At 37.1% G+C, this 20,428-nt stretch overlaps 1 protein-coding gene across 2 annotated transcripts in view; it reads left to right on the top strand.

The window, feature by feature from the left end:
- The window catches only part of TRIM55 (tripartite motif containing 55), a 43,174-nt gene that overhangs the window by 12,638 nt on the left and 10,108 nt on the right, over positions 1 to 20,428 (top strand). Inside the window, exons 6-10 of one of the 2 annotated variants that reach the window (XM_070940515.1) lie at positions 998 to 1,020; positions 1,120 to 1,244; positions 3,373 to 3,593; positions 5,390 to 5,677; positions 9,397 to 9,487. In XM_070940515.1, coding sequence (XP_070796616.1) covers positions 998 to 1,020; positions 1,120 to 1,244; positions 3,373 to 3,593; positions 5,390 to 5,677; positions 9,397 to 9,487 — 748 coding nt within the window. The remainder of the gene's footprint in view (positions 1 to 997; positions 1,021 to 1,119; positions 1,245 to 3,372; positions 3,594 to 5,389; positions 5,678 to 9,396; positions 9,488 to 20,428) is intronic. The other variant, XM_070940514.1, reaches the window with a different exon arrangement.

The raw sequence follows: 20,428 nt of genomic DNA, 5'->3' as shown, positions 1-20,428 counted from the left end.
GTACATCAGGTAAATTGAATATAAATATCCTGGTATTTCCCAATATGAAAAATGCACTAATCCTGTAACTCAATCATTACTGAATAGTGCAAATGAAACAAGAATCATAGCTACAGAGCAATTTGTGATATTAGTTGGTCTACATTATTGCTTAACCCAAGGAACAAAATGATTTGCTGTTCTGTGTTGAACTAAATGTTCAGGCTGTGAACAGCAGACAGGACAAACCGTAGCAGCTTGTAATCTTTATGGGCATGGTGCATCAGTGTATAACAGGGATGGGGAACATGTAATTGTTTCTATGTTGTCAAGCTATATGTCTTATAACTCTTAACATCCATTGCAGCTATGCTAACTGTAGTGCTGGAAGTTTTAATTTAACAACATCAAGAGGGTCTCTTGTTTCCCAATGTGGCCTAGAGAAATTAGTTTAAATTAGTTAAAATATCTTTCTAGATCAAAATATACATTCTGGTTTGGTTTACCTCAGAGGGTCCATTTTTGCATTATCTTGATGGAATATCTTGTTGTGGTTAGAATTCCAGCCAGTGGTGGGATTCTACTGGTTCAGACTGGTTTGGGCGAACCATTAGCTCCAACTTTCAGCCATGAGTGAACCAGTTCTCTCTTTCTTTGAAGTGGGCCCGCCCACCTGCCAGCCCCTGCGTTATACTCACCTATATTTCTGCTTCCGAAGCCCAGCTGATTGGGGCGGCAGAGTAGATTGCCACTCCTCAGCTGTTTTCCTTGCTCTCAGCAACGCGGAAATTCAATTTTCTGCAAATTGTGCATGCACACAGAGTGCGTGTCTGGCGCGTGCACTCTCAGCGAATCAGCTGTTAAACCGGTAGGATCTCATCCCTGATTCCAGTTATTATTTATTAAAAATATATTCTAACATGTTTATACATGAATTAACTTTAAATCTGTATGTTGAAAAGAAAAGGAAGAAGTTATTAAATAATGTACTTTATTGGCTATATTTTGTTTTTCACAGAATGCTAAAGCATTGCTACAAAAGTAAGTAAAGATGTGTTACCATTTTCATTGTAAGCCAACAATTTCTAAACTGTTCAGTTGCAAAATAATGCAGATGACACAATGGTGTTTCTATTTTAGAATTACTGAAGCTTCTAAAGCATTTCAGATGGAAAAAATAGAGAAAGGCTATGAAAATATGACCCACTTCACAGTCAATCTTAATAGAGAAGAAAAGATAATTAGAGAAATTTACTTTTACAGAGGTAGGTTTTTTAAAAAGCTTATTTTCCTCTTACTTGTGAAGCGTTCAGTTTTATGAAGACATCCTGTCACAAAAATAATCGAAAGACCTTTTTGACATTCTACAAAAGTGAAAGATATATTTTACATGTCTAATAATCAAAAGCAAACTCATGAAGACTAAGATGGTATGCTGAAATATATGTTTTTTTCATAGAATCTGAGCTTTGGCATTAGTGTTGTAAATCTTTCAAGATTCCAACATTCAGTATACATCAAAGCTATTAACCTCTGTCTGATCTGTTTATATGACTAGCAGAACCTTAGCAATGATTACCAATAGTGATTCATGATAGAACATTTCCCTGAATCAAAGTAGTTATCAAGCTTGATTATGTGTATTTATGTACCCAAAAGATGTTAATTACTACCAATGTTATACTGAGAAATATTGATGGGTTATTTATGTGTATACACATGTGTATCTGTGAGCATGTGTATGAATTTATATACAGTAGCCAATAGTATTTATTCAGTGTTTACAGCCATTGTAAAGAAAGAATGTCAATTTTATTGATAGTCAAGGTTCCTGGAATCTTATTGAGAAAGTGATAATTGAAAGCTCCTCATTCTCTACTCTTACCTTGTTATATTCATAAATGTAGTGGTAATGAAGATTGAGAAACAAAAGCATAAACAACTATTTTAAATAAAAGATTGGAACAAATATCATCAAGATAGAAAGATAACTTTTCCATAAAGATAAGCTAAATTAGGATTCAGTGGTGCCATGCCGCCCTAAAATAATGTGTTTGTGTGATCCCCTTACTTAATTCAAGACCCAACACTATGTGACAAGTTGAGCTCCCGTTCTTGCCTCAGCTCCTGCCAACCTAGCAGTTTGAAAGCATGCAAATGCGAATAGATAAATAGGTACCACTTCAGTGGGAAGGTAACAGTATTTAACCACATTTATATTAGTTAGACCAAAAGCAGCTCAAGTTCACAAATACTTCTTTATAAACCATCATTTATCAGAACTTGGTATTTTGTGCTCTTACTGAAATATTTATCACCAGAAAAGTGAAGCTGGACCCAGTATTTATCTTATAACGAAGTCAGTTTAGAATACCCTTTCAGAAAAACAAAGGTACTTAATGCTAACAAACATTTTCCACATAGTCCTGAGATAATCGCATGCATCATATCATGTCATATTCATCGTAGAACACTATTTCATTTCAAATGATCTAATAGTGTACAAAATCATGTGATCAGCCTAGTCATTAAATAAAAAGTGAGAGTTTCAGGAAAGAGGTGGAAATGTATCCATTAGCTTTTTTAAATTGCTACATTATATGGCTGTTAAGTAATATTCCTCAATCTATATTTCAGCACAAACATGAGGCAGATTGGGAGGAGGGATTGTATACATATGTACAGCACAGAAAGTTTGATGGCAAGGGGAATTATTTCCCTTCCCTTTTTTATATACAAATAGTATAAGCATATGTTCTTGATACACTTGGCAACATTTGTCTAATGTATTCTTAGACTGTTCCACTGGAGACCTTTTTTTATTTTAAGTAACATACAATTGCAATGATTAATAATTTATCCATGGACATTCTGACCAATGGCCATATCCTGGCGATAATTGCACTTCCCACTTTTCCTAGGAATAAAGGACTCAGTGACAAAAATCAAAGGAATCAGGAGTGAAAGTCAAAAGCCTGCTATGATAGTTTGTCCAGTCTCTACACAAGCTACTTCCTCTTATTCTTTTCTGATTATTAGATGAATAGTTTCTGCTTCTAAAAAAAACAATGTGCTAACCATTCTAGGAAATCTCAAAGTCCTTTGGGAAGGTTTCACAGAAAAACAAGTTGTTAATGTTATTATGTGTTGAGAGAAACAACTACGAACAGGAACCGATGCAAAAATACTATTCTGCTCAGAGTGCTGGCTGTGGTTTTTTTGTTTTTTGTTTTTTGTTTTTTTGATGCAATTCAATTCCTTTAATAGGGCCAGAGACAAATATTCCTGCTTAGAAAAGGATAAATCAGAACCTTTAGAACCAAAGATTCTCTTGTAGCAAATTTTATTTTAGAGGAAACCAATTAGTATATTTTACCTTTTATGTTAAAATAGAAGAAGAGGAGGAGGAGGAGGAAGATGCTACAGAAGGGAAAACACCAGATGAAATCCATACTGAATCATCAGGTGAAGAAGATGAAATATCTGAACAAGCATCATCTCAGCAACTTCAACAGGATATTGCATTGAAAGACACACAAGCAGTATCTCAGAGTAATCTGGCACCATCATTACCTTCTAACCCATTAGTTAATACTCCTACCACAGCAAATCAGGTAAGTAATATTCTTGTATCAGTTATGTTAAATATTTTATCACTTTGTTAATCCCTTTATTAATTAAATATGCTAATTCATTAGGTCAGTCTTCCCCCCTAATTCTTACCCTGAAGGTTGAAGTAGGTAAAGAGATCAGTGAACTTCTGTAAACTTCTTCTAGAACAAGTGGAATGGTTTTCTGCATATAGAAGGCCATTGTTGGATGCAGCCCTTAAAATTTTACTTAGGGCATACTAAAAAAAATCCAATAGCAATAGAAGATAAACCTCACCTAGCCTACCTTGCCCTTTTCTCTTCTGATACAGTACTTTTAAAACTATAATTCCTGTTAATGTCATCTTAAAGTAAAGCCGTAACCTATTGCCTAGAACAAATAAAAACCAACAGAGAATTTAAAAGTAACATTATGTAAAATAAAGCTAACATCATAATAATTAATAAAAAAACTAATAGAATCCAGAATTTAACAAAAAGATTTAAAACCTAAGTGTTTCTTTTTTACTTTGGCTGCAGATGGTGTATTTAACAAACAACTACCAAGCTGAGTTTACTGTTTCCTTAGTATGAACTTTAATTACCCACTGCTGAGTTAAAAGTGTTATCCCTCGTCCTTGAATTGGCAAAAAATTATACTGGCTTGACCTTGACTGTTCCCATTACCGATTCCTGTCCTGTCTCTATTTTTTCTGTTTCAAATCACTGAAGTCACCTGCATTCCTTGCATGTAATGGGAAGTGATAGCTAGCAGATTTTACTTTTTTTTTTTAATGTCTTTATTAAATTTCAAAACCAAACATTAAAATATAAACTAACATAAAAGGAAAAATGGAGAGAGAATAACAGGACATGTTAAAAAGTTGGGAAAAAAACCTATCAAATATATAACAATAGTGACCCCCAAACTTTTTTCAGTAGAGATAATAATACAATACAATCAGAGGTGGGTTTCAGCAGGTTCTGGCCAGTTCTGGAGAACCGGTAGCAGAAATTTTGAGTAGTTCAGAGAACTGGTAAATACCACTTCTGACTGGCCCCTCCCCCATCTATTCTCTGCCTCCCGAGTCCCAGCTGATTGGGAGGAAATGGGGATTTTTCAGTAACCTTCCCCTGGAGTGGGGTGGGAATGGAGATTTTACAGTATCTTTCCCCTGCCATGCCCACAAAGCCACGCTCACAAAGCCACGCCACGCCCACCGAGCCATACTCACAGAACCGGCAGTAAAAAATTTTGAACCCCACCACTGAATACAACAATCTCTAAATTTAATTAAATAATACCAGTACTTAAAATATCCTAAAATACTAACACTTAACATTCTAAAGAACCAATATTCATAATATATTATCCACTTAATTTTAATCTAAGATATTGTATAGCGTCAATATGAATAACCATATAATTATAAAGCCACAATATTTCTCTTGTCACAAATTTTGCACTCTTGAGGCTGCCCTTGTGTAGTGTTGGAGTAAGGTAGAAAGCACTCATGGATAGGGCCAACATGAAGCAAACTTCATGGAGAGACAATAGAAAAAGATGTTGCCAAGACATGTTTGTGTTATGTGTTGTGTTCTGTTATGGTTGAGGTTAAGTATGGAAAAGCCTTAAGATCTGCTGTACTTTTCAGTAATCAGTAAGCATAGTTTAGAATATCAAGTATAGAAAACTAAAATATAAGTTTTCATGATGTTGCCCTTTCAGAGAGAAAGATGGGAAGAGATGGGGGTAAAAAAACACCTCAAATAATTTGCATTCTATTTTTTCTTTTCTTTTTTTAATCTTTTCCACTAAGGATGAAATTGTACATACTACTACAGCACAGCCTGCAGGACTAGTAGAGACTGGACTACAGTCAAATGGAGAGTCATCCGATCCCTTGTTCTACCCTAGTTGGTATAAAGCATCACCACGACAAACAAGCAATTCAAATCCAGCTCCATTGACCGAGAGTAGGCAGGTAGGGCCTTCCATTCCTGTAGAAGTGAATGTCAAGAAGACAGAGGCTCCAGAAGCAGCTTCTGCAAATACAAGTTCTGCTGTGTGTGGTAAGGAAGTTAACCCATCTACAGATACTTCACAGGTTAGTATAATTCTTTGAATATGTTGCATTCATCCACGATTTTCTATGAAATAGTATTTCTAAGAAGGAAATTATGTTAGGTTCTCGTTAACTCTAATATATGCCAGTTCAGGCACATAGAATTCCAATTAAATCTTAAAAGAAAATTGGAGAAGGAAGGTTACATTCTTAGACATAGACATAGACACCATTTTATTAAATGGTTAAATTTTTACATCAAGCATAATATATATAGTACTTATATATACTGGCTTTTAAAACCTAGTGCAGACTTTCTTGATGTAATATTCCTAAAAATACCAAGAGATACTAAGAACTGTCATTTGACACCTCTAGAAGACATGGGCATTCACAAGAGGGGGCAATGACATCAGATGTATCATGATATCAGTGTGCAATTGATGCCAGCAACGTGATGCCAGCAATGTGATTTGTGTCTTTCATACAATGATGCATATGACATTCTTGCTTATTGTCCAATACCTTTACTGGACAGCATTATTTTGGGATTAGCTGACTAGGCAATTTCCTCACTCATAATTTATAGTGCCATTGAAATACCTCTGTGCATACATACAAGTAGTAAACACACTAGCTGAGTGACACTGGCCAATGCTACAAAGTTTTAATAAAGAAGTGTCCCTAATCAAACACTTTACAAAAAATTACATATATTAGCTTCACTCTCCAAGGCACATTATTAGCAACCATCATTGCATAGCTCTTTTGCATAGCTGTCCTCAAACAAACTCCAGATTAGGGAAATTTATAGATAAGTAACTGCCCCCACCTCGTACCAAAGAAGCTTGCCTTTCCAATGCCACTCTTAGGTCTCTGGGACCAATTTGCATCACTTTTAGAAAGGAGGACAGTTTTAAGCTGCTCCTCTTTTATGCTTGGGCCAGAACTGAAATTGCAACAGCAAGTAGGAAAATCAAGAGTATGTCTTGATTATGAGGTCTCCATTGAAATGCTTGCCTTGGGAGTTGCCTGATAGTTCTGACTACAGAAGCCAGTTTTATTGCAATCTATGTGAAACAGATATATATATATATATGTGATCCTATCAATCAAGGTAATATGTATTGCAGATTAAAACCTGGCCGGGATCTCAAGAATGTGCAAATGGTTCTATGAAATTGACAGATCTTTAAATATGAATTTGAGAAATACTGAGTTCTAGGCAGCCATCCTCTCTCCTGAAAATCCTACACAGAAAAATTATATGGGAATTCTAGAAAAAAATGATCTCCATATTGAGGAGCTGTGGTTGTGCAGCGGTTAGAATGCAGCACTCTAACTCTGTCCATAGCCAGGAGTTTGATCCTGGACAGCTCAGCCTTCCATCCTTCCGAGGTCGGTTAAATGAGGATCAAATAGTTGGGGACAATATACTTGTAAACCACTTAGAGTGCTATAAAGCACTATAGAGCAGCATATAAATCTAAGTGCTTATATTGATAAAAGCTATCTCTATAAAAGCTTTGAAAACAATTATAAGATTATGCAAAAAGGCAATATAAGGTATATAATTGAAATTCATGGTGTTCATGAAAATACCAAAACAAATTTTCATTTGAATCATGTGTTTATGTTTAAATTAGACAAATTAAGTAACTTTGCCCTGCTGAATATGTATCATGAATTCCAGTTGTGCAATTGTATTAATCACACATCTGGAAAATACTTGCTTAATTCTTTCCACATTTTATATTATTTATAGCATGACGGTTGAAACCTCATTTTCTTTCCTATCGTTAGTAGCAATTAAAAAAAAACACAATGAGCTTTAAATGAGATATATAGAAAGCAGTAAGTACATAGGTGGGATCTGGATATGTGCTTAACTGCATGTCACTCCACAAGAAGAAGAAGATAAGTATGTAGCTTTCACCAGTTCCTTTTATTCTTTGCAATTCACTGGACTACTAAAATACTGCTCTGGAGACTTTCTCACCCTCTAAAACACTGTGGAAAGTACTTCTGAAACTGAACAGAGCTTTAGCAGATCCTGCACTAAGCAGGGGGTTGGAATAGATGTCCTCTGATATACCGTTCCATTACAGTATATGATTCTATAAAAAAAAATTTGCAAACATGCTTCCCCGCTATTTTCCTCAAATGGACAGCCTCCCTTGGATTCAGCTGGCTCTTTAAGTGGAAGGAATAATTTTCATTGTCAAATTGGCATGTTTGGATCTAATCTCATGAAATAATTAATGATATTAAGAGAAAATCACACTGAGTTCAAAGGGGTTTATTTCAGAAAAGAAATTATTGGATTGAAGTGTAATTTAGCACATTTGCAAATGTATGGTAATGCCTGTGACACTGATGGTATCTGAAAATCATGACTTAATAAAATCAGCTGCATTTGTGATCGAAAGTTAACATTTCATCTTCACTAATTCCAAACAAATCTTCTTATGTAGTTCTCAAATAAGAGAGTTATGCTAAGACAAAGTTCCAAACTCCATATGCAGTTACTAAATTATCATAAACTCATTTTTGTATGGGTGTAGATCTTGAGACCTATTATTTTAAATGATTCACTAACAGTTCATTTATATAGTGCAGATGAAGATTAAGATAAAATATAATTCAGCAGTCACATCTTTAATCTTATCTGTTTGCATCATTATACTTCATGCCAGAGGATTTCAGAGCCAGGAATAGAGCAGAGTACCAAGGTCACCACTATGGATAGCCTCTGGTTAAAAAACAAACAAAGAAACACCTGTTCACTTATGTCTGCTACCATTGCTGAACAGGGTTCTCTTGCCCAAAACAAATGTGTTTTGTTCCTCCAAACCTACCAGAGAGTATTGGAAGCAGAGACACTTACTTGCCTGGACCTAAGACATGCTCGTGTCAGTACATTTTGGCATTGAAGTGGCTAGCCACTAAGCTGTTGGTGGACATCTGGTTTCCTCAGAGTGGGGCACTGACAGTAGCTTTTGCCCAAAATAGCCTGCTTTCAGATACAGCCGCTTTACTGTATTGAATTTACTTTTATCTATTTATTTACTTATTAAATGTATATGCTGCCCATCTCACTATCCCAGTGAATCTGGGCAGCTTACAATGTAGCATAGTATATAATTATGCATCTTATTAGTGCTTACAAAAATGCGTTAGGATCCTGTCATTGCAAAGCTCTGAAATCAAGATCCTACTGAGGTCAGAACTGGGAGTCACTCAGAGCTAGGAAGAACTTTTTGTGAGGGAGGAAACCTTTTTTAGGAGGGTCTGTTCAGGAGGCCCACATTATCAGTTTGGATGAGTGGATTCAGACTATAAGCCAAAGCCAAACAAACCACAATAAGTGTCATTTCAGTTAACTTGAGGCTCTGTCAATGGCAGGTCTCCTACTGAGTCAATTCACCCCTATTCAAAAAGCTCACCCTCATCACTGCTGAGCACCTCACTCTGTGCCAGCATTTTAATTTCTTTAGCTCAAATTAGGGCAGGGAAAGACTGAATAAGATATTCTAAGTCGCGGGTCTTTATTGTTGACTGACATTTTAGTTTGTACATGCTTCTTACAAGGACTAATCTGGCACAAAGTTTACTTGATATTGCTTGTATAACCACCTGGCATTTTAAAAACTGGGCTCAATGTATACTGAGAGTGGAATGTCTTCTTCACCTGGCTCAAGAGTTATGAGCAGATGATTTTGGTGGCATTAGTGAAATCATGTTTTATTATTTCCTCACAGGGGTTGACATTCTGCATATCAGTTTTGGCTTTTCTTATCTTACTGCACCATATCTGGAATCAGATTCAGTACATGGTTTTTACTTTGAGGGGTAGGAACTGTTTTGTTTTATCTCAACTAACAGCACCAGTCTTTTCTCTAGCAATGCCTGCAGGTAGTTTAAGAAACAAAGATACCATTTTTTTCATCTAAAAGGACCATACTATCATGTCATTAATGCTATAAAGCTTTTCCTCCTCATCTTTCCCTCCTCTGAAATGTATCCTGGATGTTACACCGCATGATTAAAAAATTGACAGCTTGTAGTGAAAGAAAGAAAAAAAAGATCTTGGAGTTCCCATATTAATCCCACGGACATATATTTCAGCATTTCTGGAGATGTTTAAAATGGTGGATGTAACAAGGCATAATTTCCACATAAATAAGCATCTTAATGATTGCCCATCCCAAATGTATGCAAATTATTTTCAGCAGAGAAGGCCCAAGAAGCAACATTATTTGTCCTTATAACCAACTACTTCTGTATTTTTTCTCGTCATGAAAAAATATATATTTCAAAACAGAAAGAAGGGACCACATGATTTAAAATTATGACTCGGTTCACACATCTCACTAACTACATTATGGTTTAGCATGTTAAGTGAACCCAACCAACATGTCCTTGCTCCCTGATTTTAAACCTAAACTTCTCCTTAGTACACTCATTTACTATAAGTAGGAGGTTTCCTATCAAGGGAAAGTATTAAAACATGTTGCCCTTTGCATGCATTTCACATTCCCATATATGTGCCACCTGATTTCCCTCCAAATTTTATAGATCAGCTTTCTGATATAGTAACCATGAAATCATATTGTCAATATACTTTACTGATTTTCCATTGGAAATTAGAGATCAGTTTATGTGAGATTTTCTGACAGTCTTCCATTCAAATATTAACCAGCCTAGACATCCGTGCAACATCACAACACACACAGAAAAGGGACAGAACTTGCAACACAATACTGAAACACTGCTTATATGACTCTGACCTACCTTGACAGTCAGATGTTGCTGATTGCCAAGACAGGTCCTTGGAAACACTAACATTCTATTTTATGGCAAGAATTGAATAGAATCAATTCCTTCAGATGCTCTTTGATGCTGACATTTGGTGGCTTGGTCCATTTTAAAAAAGATTAGGAAGTCTAGATGGGGGGGTGGGTTTCGACCGTGCCCTTCATTTTTTTTTAAACCTTCATGCATTTAATTAACTAGTTTTGTCCCAAAGGTGCTTTTTCAAGAAGCAACTGATCTTTCTGTTTTTCTTTGAAGTCATTTCACTTCTCATCCAAGAAGCTTCTTCAGCTCTGACTTCTTCACTTGCCTCTTGAAAAAGCACCTTTGGGACAACCATGACCGGATTGACTGAGAATCTCCATAGACATTTAACTAGTTATACTAAATAATCTTTGTAGGGTTGCTAAATATTTGTCGCTATTTGGTAGTCTTTTGGCTAGTCGTAACAATGGTACTATTTTATTATTATCAAATGTTTTTCATGTACCTGAGCAACAAAATATTTTGAAATGTATATAGCATTTCAGAATTTTATTGTGCTATGATATTGATATTGTAGACTCAGTTCAACTTGAATTAATATTTTGTGCTCCTTTTCAGTTTTTGCAAATATTGGACTTTTTAAAGATAGATGGAGAGTAGAGAGGGAAGGGGGGAAAGGGAGGGAGAGAGAGATAAAGTGGGGGAGAGAGCGAGATCTTCCAAAATGCAACTTTTGTGGTTCTGATATCTTGAAAATTGATATATATATATATATATATATATATATATATATATATATATATATATATGTAGGTCTTTGGTTATTCGGGTCTTCTCCCACGTAAAATTGGAAGTGTCTTGGCGACGTTTCGACGAAGTCTCATTCGTCATCTTCAGGCTGGTGTTCTCGGCTTCGTGCTTCCAGGAGCAATGTGGGATCGCAGCTGTCTCTTCCTTTTAACTGCTAGTGGAGGTGTGAGCTGATTGGGTGGGAACTTGGCTGTGTTCTGATTGGGTGGAGGTGTGTTCTGATTGGTTAGGGGCTTGGCTGTGCTCTGATTGGCTGGGGTTGTGTTCTGTTTGGGTGGGGGCTTGGTTGTGCTCAGCTTAGTCTGAGTTGCAGGGGGATTTGAGCTGGTGAGCTGCGTTGTTGTTGTTTGGCTTCGTGTTTGTGGCCGTGCGAGCTCTTCATGGTGGGTGTCAGTCTGCTTCATGTATGGATTGGAGGGGTTTAAAGTGGCTAATGATGCAGCTGCGGTCTGGCTTCTGGTCCTTGGTCGTGGCTCATTATCAGTGTGGGTTTGAGTCTGCTTTCTGCGTGGATGTGTGGTGGTGACATCAGGTGTGGCACTCGTGAGTGTGGGTCTGGTGTCATTCGTCGTGTTAGGGACTCGTTTGTCAATAAGGGCGGGTTTCCAAATGGCTGGTAGGCGGGAGGTATCGTCTCGTTTGTTCATGCTGTGTGGGCGTTTTTCTATCTCAATGGCTTCTCTGATTATTCTGTTGTTAAAGTGTTCAGTTTTGGCGATAGTTCTGGTCTTTTTAAAGTCAATATCATGTCCTGTGGCTTTAAGGTGTTGGACTAGGGAAGAAGTTGGTTCCTCTTTTCTGATTGAGTTCTTGTGTTCTTCTATGCGTGCACTTATTCGTCTGTTGGTTTGTCCGATGTATGTGGTGGGGCAGGCGGTGCATGGGATTTCATATACTCCTTGATTTTCTAACTCAATTTTGTCTTTGGGGTTCCTTAGGATGGTGGATATTTTTCGGTTTGTGCAGAATGCTGTCTTGATGTTATGTTTGTGGAGGATTTTGCTTATTCTGTCTGTGGTGCCTTTTATGTATGGGAGGAGGGCTTTGCCGTTTTCTTGTTCTCTGTCTTGGATTTTAATGGGGGTTTCTTTTTGGATTAGGTTAGTGATCTTATTTCTTTGGAATCCATTGGATGTGAGTACGTTAGTGAGGGTGTGTAGTTCGGTTTTTAGGTGTTGTTCGTCAGCTAAGCGTTTTGTTCTGGAAATGAGTGTCTTGGCTACAGAGTTGATCTGGGCAGGGTGGTGGTGTGAGAGTGCGTGCAGATAGCGGTTTGTGTGTGTTTTACAAACTAACCTAATCCAAAAAGAAACCCCCATTAAAATCCAAGACAGAGAACAAGAAAACGGCAAAGCCCTCCTCCCATACATAAAAGGCACCACAGACAGAATAAGCAAAATCCTCCACAAACATAACATCAAGACAGCATTCTGCACAAACCGAAAAATATCCACCATCCTAAGGAACCCCAAAGACAAAATTGAGTTAGAAAATCAAGGAGTATATGAAATCCCATGCACCGCCTGCCCCACCACATACATCGGACAAACCAACAGACGAATAAGTGCACGCATAGAAGAACACAAGAACTCAATCAGAAAAGAGGAACCAACTTCTTCCCTAGTCCAACACCTTAAAGCCACAGGACATGATATTGACTTTAAAAAGACCAGAACTATCGCCAAAACTGAACACTTTAACAACAGAATAATCAGAGAAGCCATTGAGATAGAAAAACGCCCACACAGCATGAACAAACGAGACGATACCTCCCGCCTACCAGCCATTTGGAAACCCGCCCTTATTGACAAACGAGTCCCTAACACGACGAATGACACCAGACCCACACTCACGAGTGCCACACCTGATGTCACCACCACACATCCACGCAGAAAGCAGACTCAAACCCACACTGATAATGAGCCACGACCAAGGACCAGAAGCCAGACCGCAGCTGCATCATTAGCCACTTTAAACCCCTCCAATCCATACATGAAGCAGACTGACACCCACCATGAAGAGCTCGCACGGCCACAAACACGAAGCCAAACAACAACAACGCAGCTCACCAGCTCAAATCCCCCTGCAACTCAGACTAAGCTGAGCACAACCAAGCCCCCACCCAAACAGAACACAACCCCAGCCAATCAGAGCACAGCCAAGCCCCTAACCAATCAGAACACACCTCCACCCAATCAGAACACAGCCAAGTTCCCACCCAATCAGCTCACACCTCCACTAGCAGTTAAAAGGAAGAGACAGCTGCGATCCCACATTGCTCCTGGAAGCACGAAGCCGAGAACACCAGCCTGAAGATGACGAATGAGACTTCGTCGAAACGTCGCCAAGACACTTCCAATTTTACGTGGGAGAAGACCCGAATAACCAAAGACCTACATACAAACACCCGCGAAAACCTGAGAAAACATATATATATATATATATATATATATATATATATATATGTATGTATATATATATATATTCTCTTCTATTGGAGCTATGTTTTTTCTGGGTTTATTTCAAGCATGAGATGGCTATTTATGAATACATGAGTAGCTTGAATACAGGCTACATGTCTAGGAATGTATTATTCCATATGTCATGGTGATATAGTCAAGTCTAATCGATTGTTTGACTTGTTAAGAGCAATGGAAGTGCTAGTTGTAAAACTCATAGATACAGGTTTTTGTAACTGTCTGCATAGTTAACAATATTAGATGCATTTAATGGCATGTTTTTAAGCTCTTATGTCAACTGTTGAAAGATATCAAATTTATGTTACAGAGGTTTTAAACATGTCTTTTGCAAAGACATGTCTATATAAGCATTTCTTTATATAGATATCTCTATATAAGCATTTCCAAACCTACTAAAATTATAAAGCAAATTATACATTCATTAAAAAAATCAATATGAAACAGTTAATTCTATCAGAGCTGTAGTTCTATTTATGGTTCACATCACTTTTGTCTTCTAAACAACCACTTTTTTGTTACAATTAACTGTCCAACAAGGAAACTAATTTGTTTTGTTAGTGTTGTTTGCCATTTTACTGTAAGTATTCTCCATTCTAATCCCATCTTCCCATCATCATTTTTCCCTTGGTCATATAGCATAGTAGATATTTACCACAGTTGCAAAATGGATATTTTATTTGGAATTAACATTTTTAAAATGTGTGTCTAAGAGATGGAGCATGCCAAATGTCAAAGGAATCAACTTTATGCTAAATCTCAGACAACTGCTAACCATGGGGTTGTACTTCAAGTGCATACTGGCTAATAAGATCATTAAAAGGAAGGACTGAAAGATCAGACAGTGAATTAATACTATGCTACATTTGAGTTTCAAGAGATAAATTGTGATTATATTTTTAAAAAATTTCTAAATTGCAGGCTCTCGATTCCAAAGTCAGCTCAAATATGTTCACTGTTTTAATGAACATTTTAGGGTTCAATTTTAAAAGAAGCTTTTAATACTTCAACCTTTTCAGACTTAATCCATCAAAAGTGTTTTATGACCGATTTATCTTTTTTGCATATAAAATATAAATAAAGAAGCCTTTTAAAACCCTGGTTGCTTTTAAGAGTCTCAGTCGGAGTAAAACTTCATGGAAGTCTGTTTTAAAATAAATAACACAGTAACACCATGCTGCATGGTTTTGAAGTTAAGCCATAAATTTTGTGGCAATTAAGGATAGCAGGATCCCTACCAGTGTTTTATAGCTTGTTCAGTATCACTGAACCATCAATGTGCTGATCTAACAATGACAAGTTTTATATTCCCTCAGCAATATTTTGGTGATGCAAGGAAGCACTCTAAATTGTTAGTAGAGAAACAATCTAAATTAACATTGTGTTCCTTCTTCAGTAGATACTTAAATCAAAAAATCTGGCTCCTTCTTTAAAATGGAGCTCCCTTTCATTTTCAATTTTCTTCTTATCTCCAGAGGCAGAGATGGTCATTCCGTGATGGAATGGAATACCTTATTTCAAGCTTTAAGGTGCACACTACATTTTACGTAAAATCTATTTAGCTATAATAATCTTTACTCAATCTTTAAAAAAACAACATAAAGAGGTAACTGTGGCCTATTCCCCACAATAAGCAGAGGAGGACTAAGGAATAGAGTTCACTTATCATTTGCCTGCTTTATTTGGAGCCTAAGCTTTTTTTTTTTTCATTTCCACATGGAGTTTGAACGTTGGGCTTGTTCTGGCGATAGATGGTAAGGGAAGAAATGGGAAAGAAGATACTTACAGAGAACAACTTTTCTTTCCTATTTCTCTAATCCAATTGCCCCTCTGAAGGTTTTCATTTTGAAAAAATAGTCACATGTTGGTGCTTAAGATATACTTTTCAACATAATGTAGTATGTCTTTTAAATCTGGAAGTGTATTCCTGAGTTTTTCTTTTTTTTTAAATTTAGTCTTCACTTCTGATTTCTGGAAATTGCTCATATGATTCAATAACACCAGTGAAAAGCTGTTGCAAAGACAAAGCATTTTGTAACATTTCAAGGCAAAGGTGTTGCTGTAATTAATTTTGTCAGTGATTCCTTCCTTTAGCATTTAATAGTTACCTCCACAGATTATGAGTCACAGCATACCTTCCGGCATCTGAGTTTAGAACTTTTTTAGTAATTTTACCCAGAATAATGGAAGAAAGGGATTTCCTCCTAAAATGAAATTGCAGCCGGGCTGACCTTGCCTTGTTATTTTATTTCATTGAAATCTGAAAAATATTGAATTCCGGTCTCTGTTAAATTGCTTCCTTAAAATAGCCTGTCATCTCCTAAATTGCTTGTAAAAATAATATAACGTAACAATAACAAGTCTCCTTTTATAATGCCACATCTTTCCCTCAGAAATGTTGACTTCTACATTATGCCTTAAAATCAGTTGTATGTGGGTACAAGGAATGTACATTGTCCCCCTTTGGCCTACTCTTCACTTTTTATGTCATCCCTCAGGCAGCTGTTTTATTGTAGTACGCTTATATTTTCAAGTACTCCAGGCTCATTTATTCATTTGTCATTTCCTTTGGGATGTTCCTGCTCCAGTTTCATCTACATCTGCTGGATATTGTCTGTGACATTACCTCCCTCCCTCCCTCCCTCCCTCCCTTCCTTCCTAGCTCTCTTCCTTCCCCCTCTAGATTATAAATATAATACAACTTGGGTGTGGAAAACAAAAGTCAATTAGACCACCTTGTTTTTTAGGAAGACATTAGCAATAAGTACTTATAATTAACCTATTGGCACATTTTTTTACTTTGCTATTTTTATATTTGAATGCAAGTCAATTGTCTCTGGGTATTCACTCAAATGTTTATGAACACTTAGGGCATCCTTTTTTCTGATCACAAAGAGCTTTTGTATATTAGAACTATTCCTTTCTTCAAGACTTAGCCTGACTAGGTGGCTCAGTGGCTAAAACACTGAGCTTGTAGATCAGAAAGGTTGGCGGTTTGAATCCTTAGTACAGATCTCCTGCATGAGCAGGGGGTTGGACTAGATGACCTACAAGGTCCCTTCCAGCTCTGTTACTGATTCAGACAAATTTTGTCATTTTTAGACTATTTCACATTGTTTGCACACTGATTGGTGACTGTACCTCTAAGATCCTGCTTATTCCTCCTGTTCACAATAGATTACAATAAGACATTTTGGTTTATTTATTTGTTTGTTTTATTTGTATGGCTATCTACATACAGTATGATGTACATATGATTCAGGGTGGCTAACAATCCAAAGCATCAAAAATAACAAAAATCAATCAATCAATCAATCAACCATCATCACAGTGCAAAGCATTAATGATTTGAAATACTCACTTGAAAACCTCTGAACATAGTCATCATAAAAAAACAAGCTTTTAGCAAAAGGAGGGAAATGTACAGGCAGCATTAGAAGGGATCTGTTAGGCTTAATTTTGCTCTTCGATCATCAGTGGTACTGAAAAGGGAAAATCAGTTCATCCTGAGCATGCTCTCCAATTCCTTTATTATATATCCATCCACAATGATCCAAGTATAGTTATTAAGTACATGTAGTCCTCAACTTACAACAGTTTGTTTAGTGACTGTCCAAAGTTACTTATGACCATTTTTTACACTTACGACCATTGCAGCAGCTTTGTGGTCACTAAATTCAGACACTTGGCAACTGATTAATATTTAGGACAGTTCCAGTGTCCTGGGGTCATGTCATCACCTTTTACAAGCAAAGTCAATGGGGAAGCCAGATTCACTTAACAACCGTGTTATTAACTCAACAACTGCAGCGATTCACTTAAGAACTGTGGTAAGAAAGGTTTTAAAATGGGGCAAAACTCGCGTTACAAATGTCTCCCTTAGGAACAAAAATTTTGGGCTCAATTGTGGTCATAAGTCAAGGACTATCTGTATGTTATTGTGTTTCCTGCAAGGAGCGCGGGAGAGAAGAGTCCAAAGTTTGAGGAGTCTTCTGTTCCAAAGCTTTTCTACCTTTGTGGAACATGGGAACAAGGAAAGGAATAGTTTACTTTGTCTCCCTTTTAACTGTTGGTCTCTCCTTGGTTGTGGTGCGTATTTCAGGAGTGTGTGACAGAGTCATAGAAAGTCATAGATTCTGTAGATCCAAGTCTTTCTTAACTCCTCCTGTAACTTGAATCACTTCTCCTTATCTCTTTTGGCAAGAACGTGAGAGCAAAAGAAACTTCTCAGGCATTTGGAAGGAAGTTTTTCTTTAAGATAGGAATTATTTTCTCCTCCCTCATTCTTTAATCGGGAATTTGGACATTTCAAAAAGTTAATGGAACATCTCCCAGGGGCCTTTAGACCATAAGACTGCAGCCTTAATCAACCATCTTATGTCCATTCAGAACATAACTGCTGAGCAAAGATACAGTTCTTGCACTTCTCGTCTAGCAATATTCATATCAGAATAAGAGAGGGCAGAGAGCACATCTCAGGCAAATGAGATCCAAAGTTACATATAACTGAAAATTAGAGAAGAGAGAAATCAATGTACAGTGTACGGTGAACTCTTTCCAACTATTATGTGACTTCAAGAAATAAGAGTGTGATTGTAGCACTGATGTCTCAACAAGATGCTCTATTTACAGAGCTCTTACAAAGTTGGGCTGATTTCCACAGCATATACAGTGTCTCTGTGGTTGTTATGTGTCCCTCCTAGAATATTTTAAACATCTCAACTCAGTCATTCATTCATGATCAAATGATCCCTGCATCCAAACGCAACAAATTATTCAGTCTTTGTTATTTGATCCAATGAATCCATGGTACAAACTCTGCTATGAGTCATAATCTGAAATGGTAATGGGTCTCATTCATCAGGCCCTTTCAGAGAGCAATCTATATTTTAAAGTGCTGTCTGCTTCCTAAGTGGCAGACTTAGACTTTGTTCTGCGTCACTGCAGGAATATCTGCCCTTCTTTTCTTCAATGAGAGAAAGTTTCTTCCTGCAGCTCTTTGCAGTTTACTTCATACAACACAAAACCCTCTTAATGTACATTACACAACCAGCCAGTAATCCACCAATTGGTCCACATTATTTTTATGGCAATTGATTTGCCAATAGTGTCTAGGTATATTCTGTAAAATAGTTAATGAGCATAGTCTACATCGGGAAGAATAATTCAGTTTCGATTTGTCAAAAATCAACAGTAAAGACCTGTTTGAAAGTAAGTGGATATAGTTCATTGATATGTTTAAATTATTGCAGTGCTAAAGAATTAACTTTTATCAGTGTAGATTTATCAGTAGAATTAAATATACACAATTGAGTTTATTTCTAGACATTTTGTTAGACTAAAAATATGAATATGTGCAAGTAGTCCTTGATTTACAACCACAATTAAGCTCAAAATTTCTGTTGCTACACAAGACAGTTGCTAAGTGAGTTTTGCCCCCATTTCACAACCTTTCCTGCCACAGTTATTAAGTGAATCAGTACTTTTGTTAAGTTAGTAACATGATTGTTAAATGTATCTGGCTTCCCCATTGACTTTGCTTGTCAGAAGGTTACAAAAGTGATCACTTAACCCTAGGACACTGCAACAAAGGTGCCAGTTGCCAAGCATCTGAATTTTGATCATGTGACCATGGGAATGCTGCAATAATTGTAAGTGTGAAAAATGGTCATAAGTCACTTTTTTTAGTACCGTTGTAACTTCAAATGGTCACTAAAGCAATGGTTGTAAGTCAAGGTTTACCTGTAACATAAAATTATACTCCCTGTCCATCTTCCCATAATGTATCAAAAGCATATGATTTAGTCTTTTACTTAATTCGGGATGGGAATAAAATCAGTGGTGAAATCTAAATTTGTTACTACCGGTTCTGTGGGCGTGGCTTGGTGAGGGGGTAATGTGACTGGGTGGGCATGGCCAATTTTTTTTTTAAACTTTTAAAACCATTTTTTCTACAACCTCGTCAGCGAAGAGGTTGTAAAAAAATGCTTTCAAAAGGCTCTGACGATCCCAGCTGAGTTGCCTAATCGGCAGAGGCTTTTTTTCTTTTAAAAGCCTCTGCCGATCAGGCAATTCAGCTTGGATCATCAGAGGCTTTTAAAAGAAAAAAAGCCTCTGCAGATCAGGCAACTCAGCTGGGATCGTCAGAGGCTTTAAAAACCATTTTTTCTACAACCTCTGAAGAGGTTGTAGAAAAAATGCTTTTAAAAGCCTTTGACGATCCCAGTTGAGCCACGCAATCATCAGAGGCTTTTTTTTTTACTTTTAAAAAAAGTAAAAAGGTTGTAGAAGAGGTTGTAGAAAAAATGCTTTTAATTTTTTTTTTTTAAAAAGCCTCTGATGATTGTGTGGCTCAGCTGGGCATGGGGGGAGGGGCCAGGGATTTTTGCTACCGGTTCTCTGAACCACCCACCTCCATCGCTACCGGATCGGGCGATCTGGTCCGAACTGGGAGCATTTCACCCCTGAATAAAATGCTTAATAATTATCTATCAATTGAGGGATTTATTTGTTTCATCTGAAATTGCTTAGATCAACCAACTAGAGACTGGTCTTCTCCTGTCTGGTTCCCTTTGGATACAGTGTGCAAAATGTAAGGCAGTGGAAGGAAGCCGTGCATAATGGCAAACTACAACATGGTCATGGGAATAATTCAACTCCTTGCTCTCCTCCCAAACTCCCTTTCCCAAATGGAAGTCATCCTTGT

The sequence above is a fragment of the Pituophis catenifer genome, unplaced genomic scaffold (genome assembly GCF_029215685.1).
Source record: "Pituophis catenifer annectens isolate HBS135680 unplaced genomic scaffold, rPitCat1.0.hap2 SCAF_3, whole genome shotgun sequence".
NCBI lineage: Eukaryota > Metazoa > Chordata > Lepidosauria > Squamata > Colubridae > Pituophis > Pituophis catenifer.
This window is presented reverse-complemented; position numbering and strand designations above follow the sequence as displayed.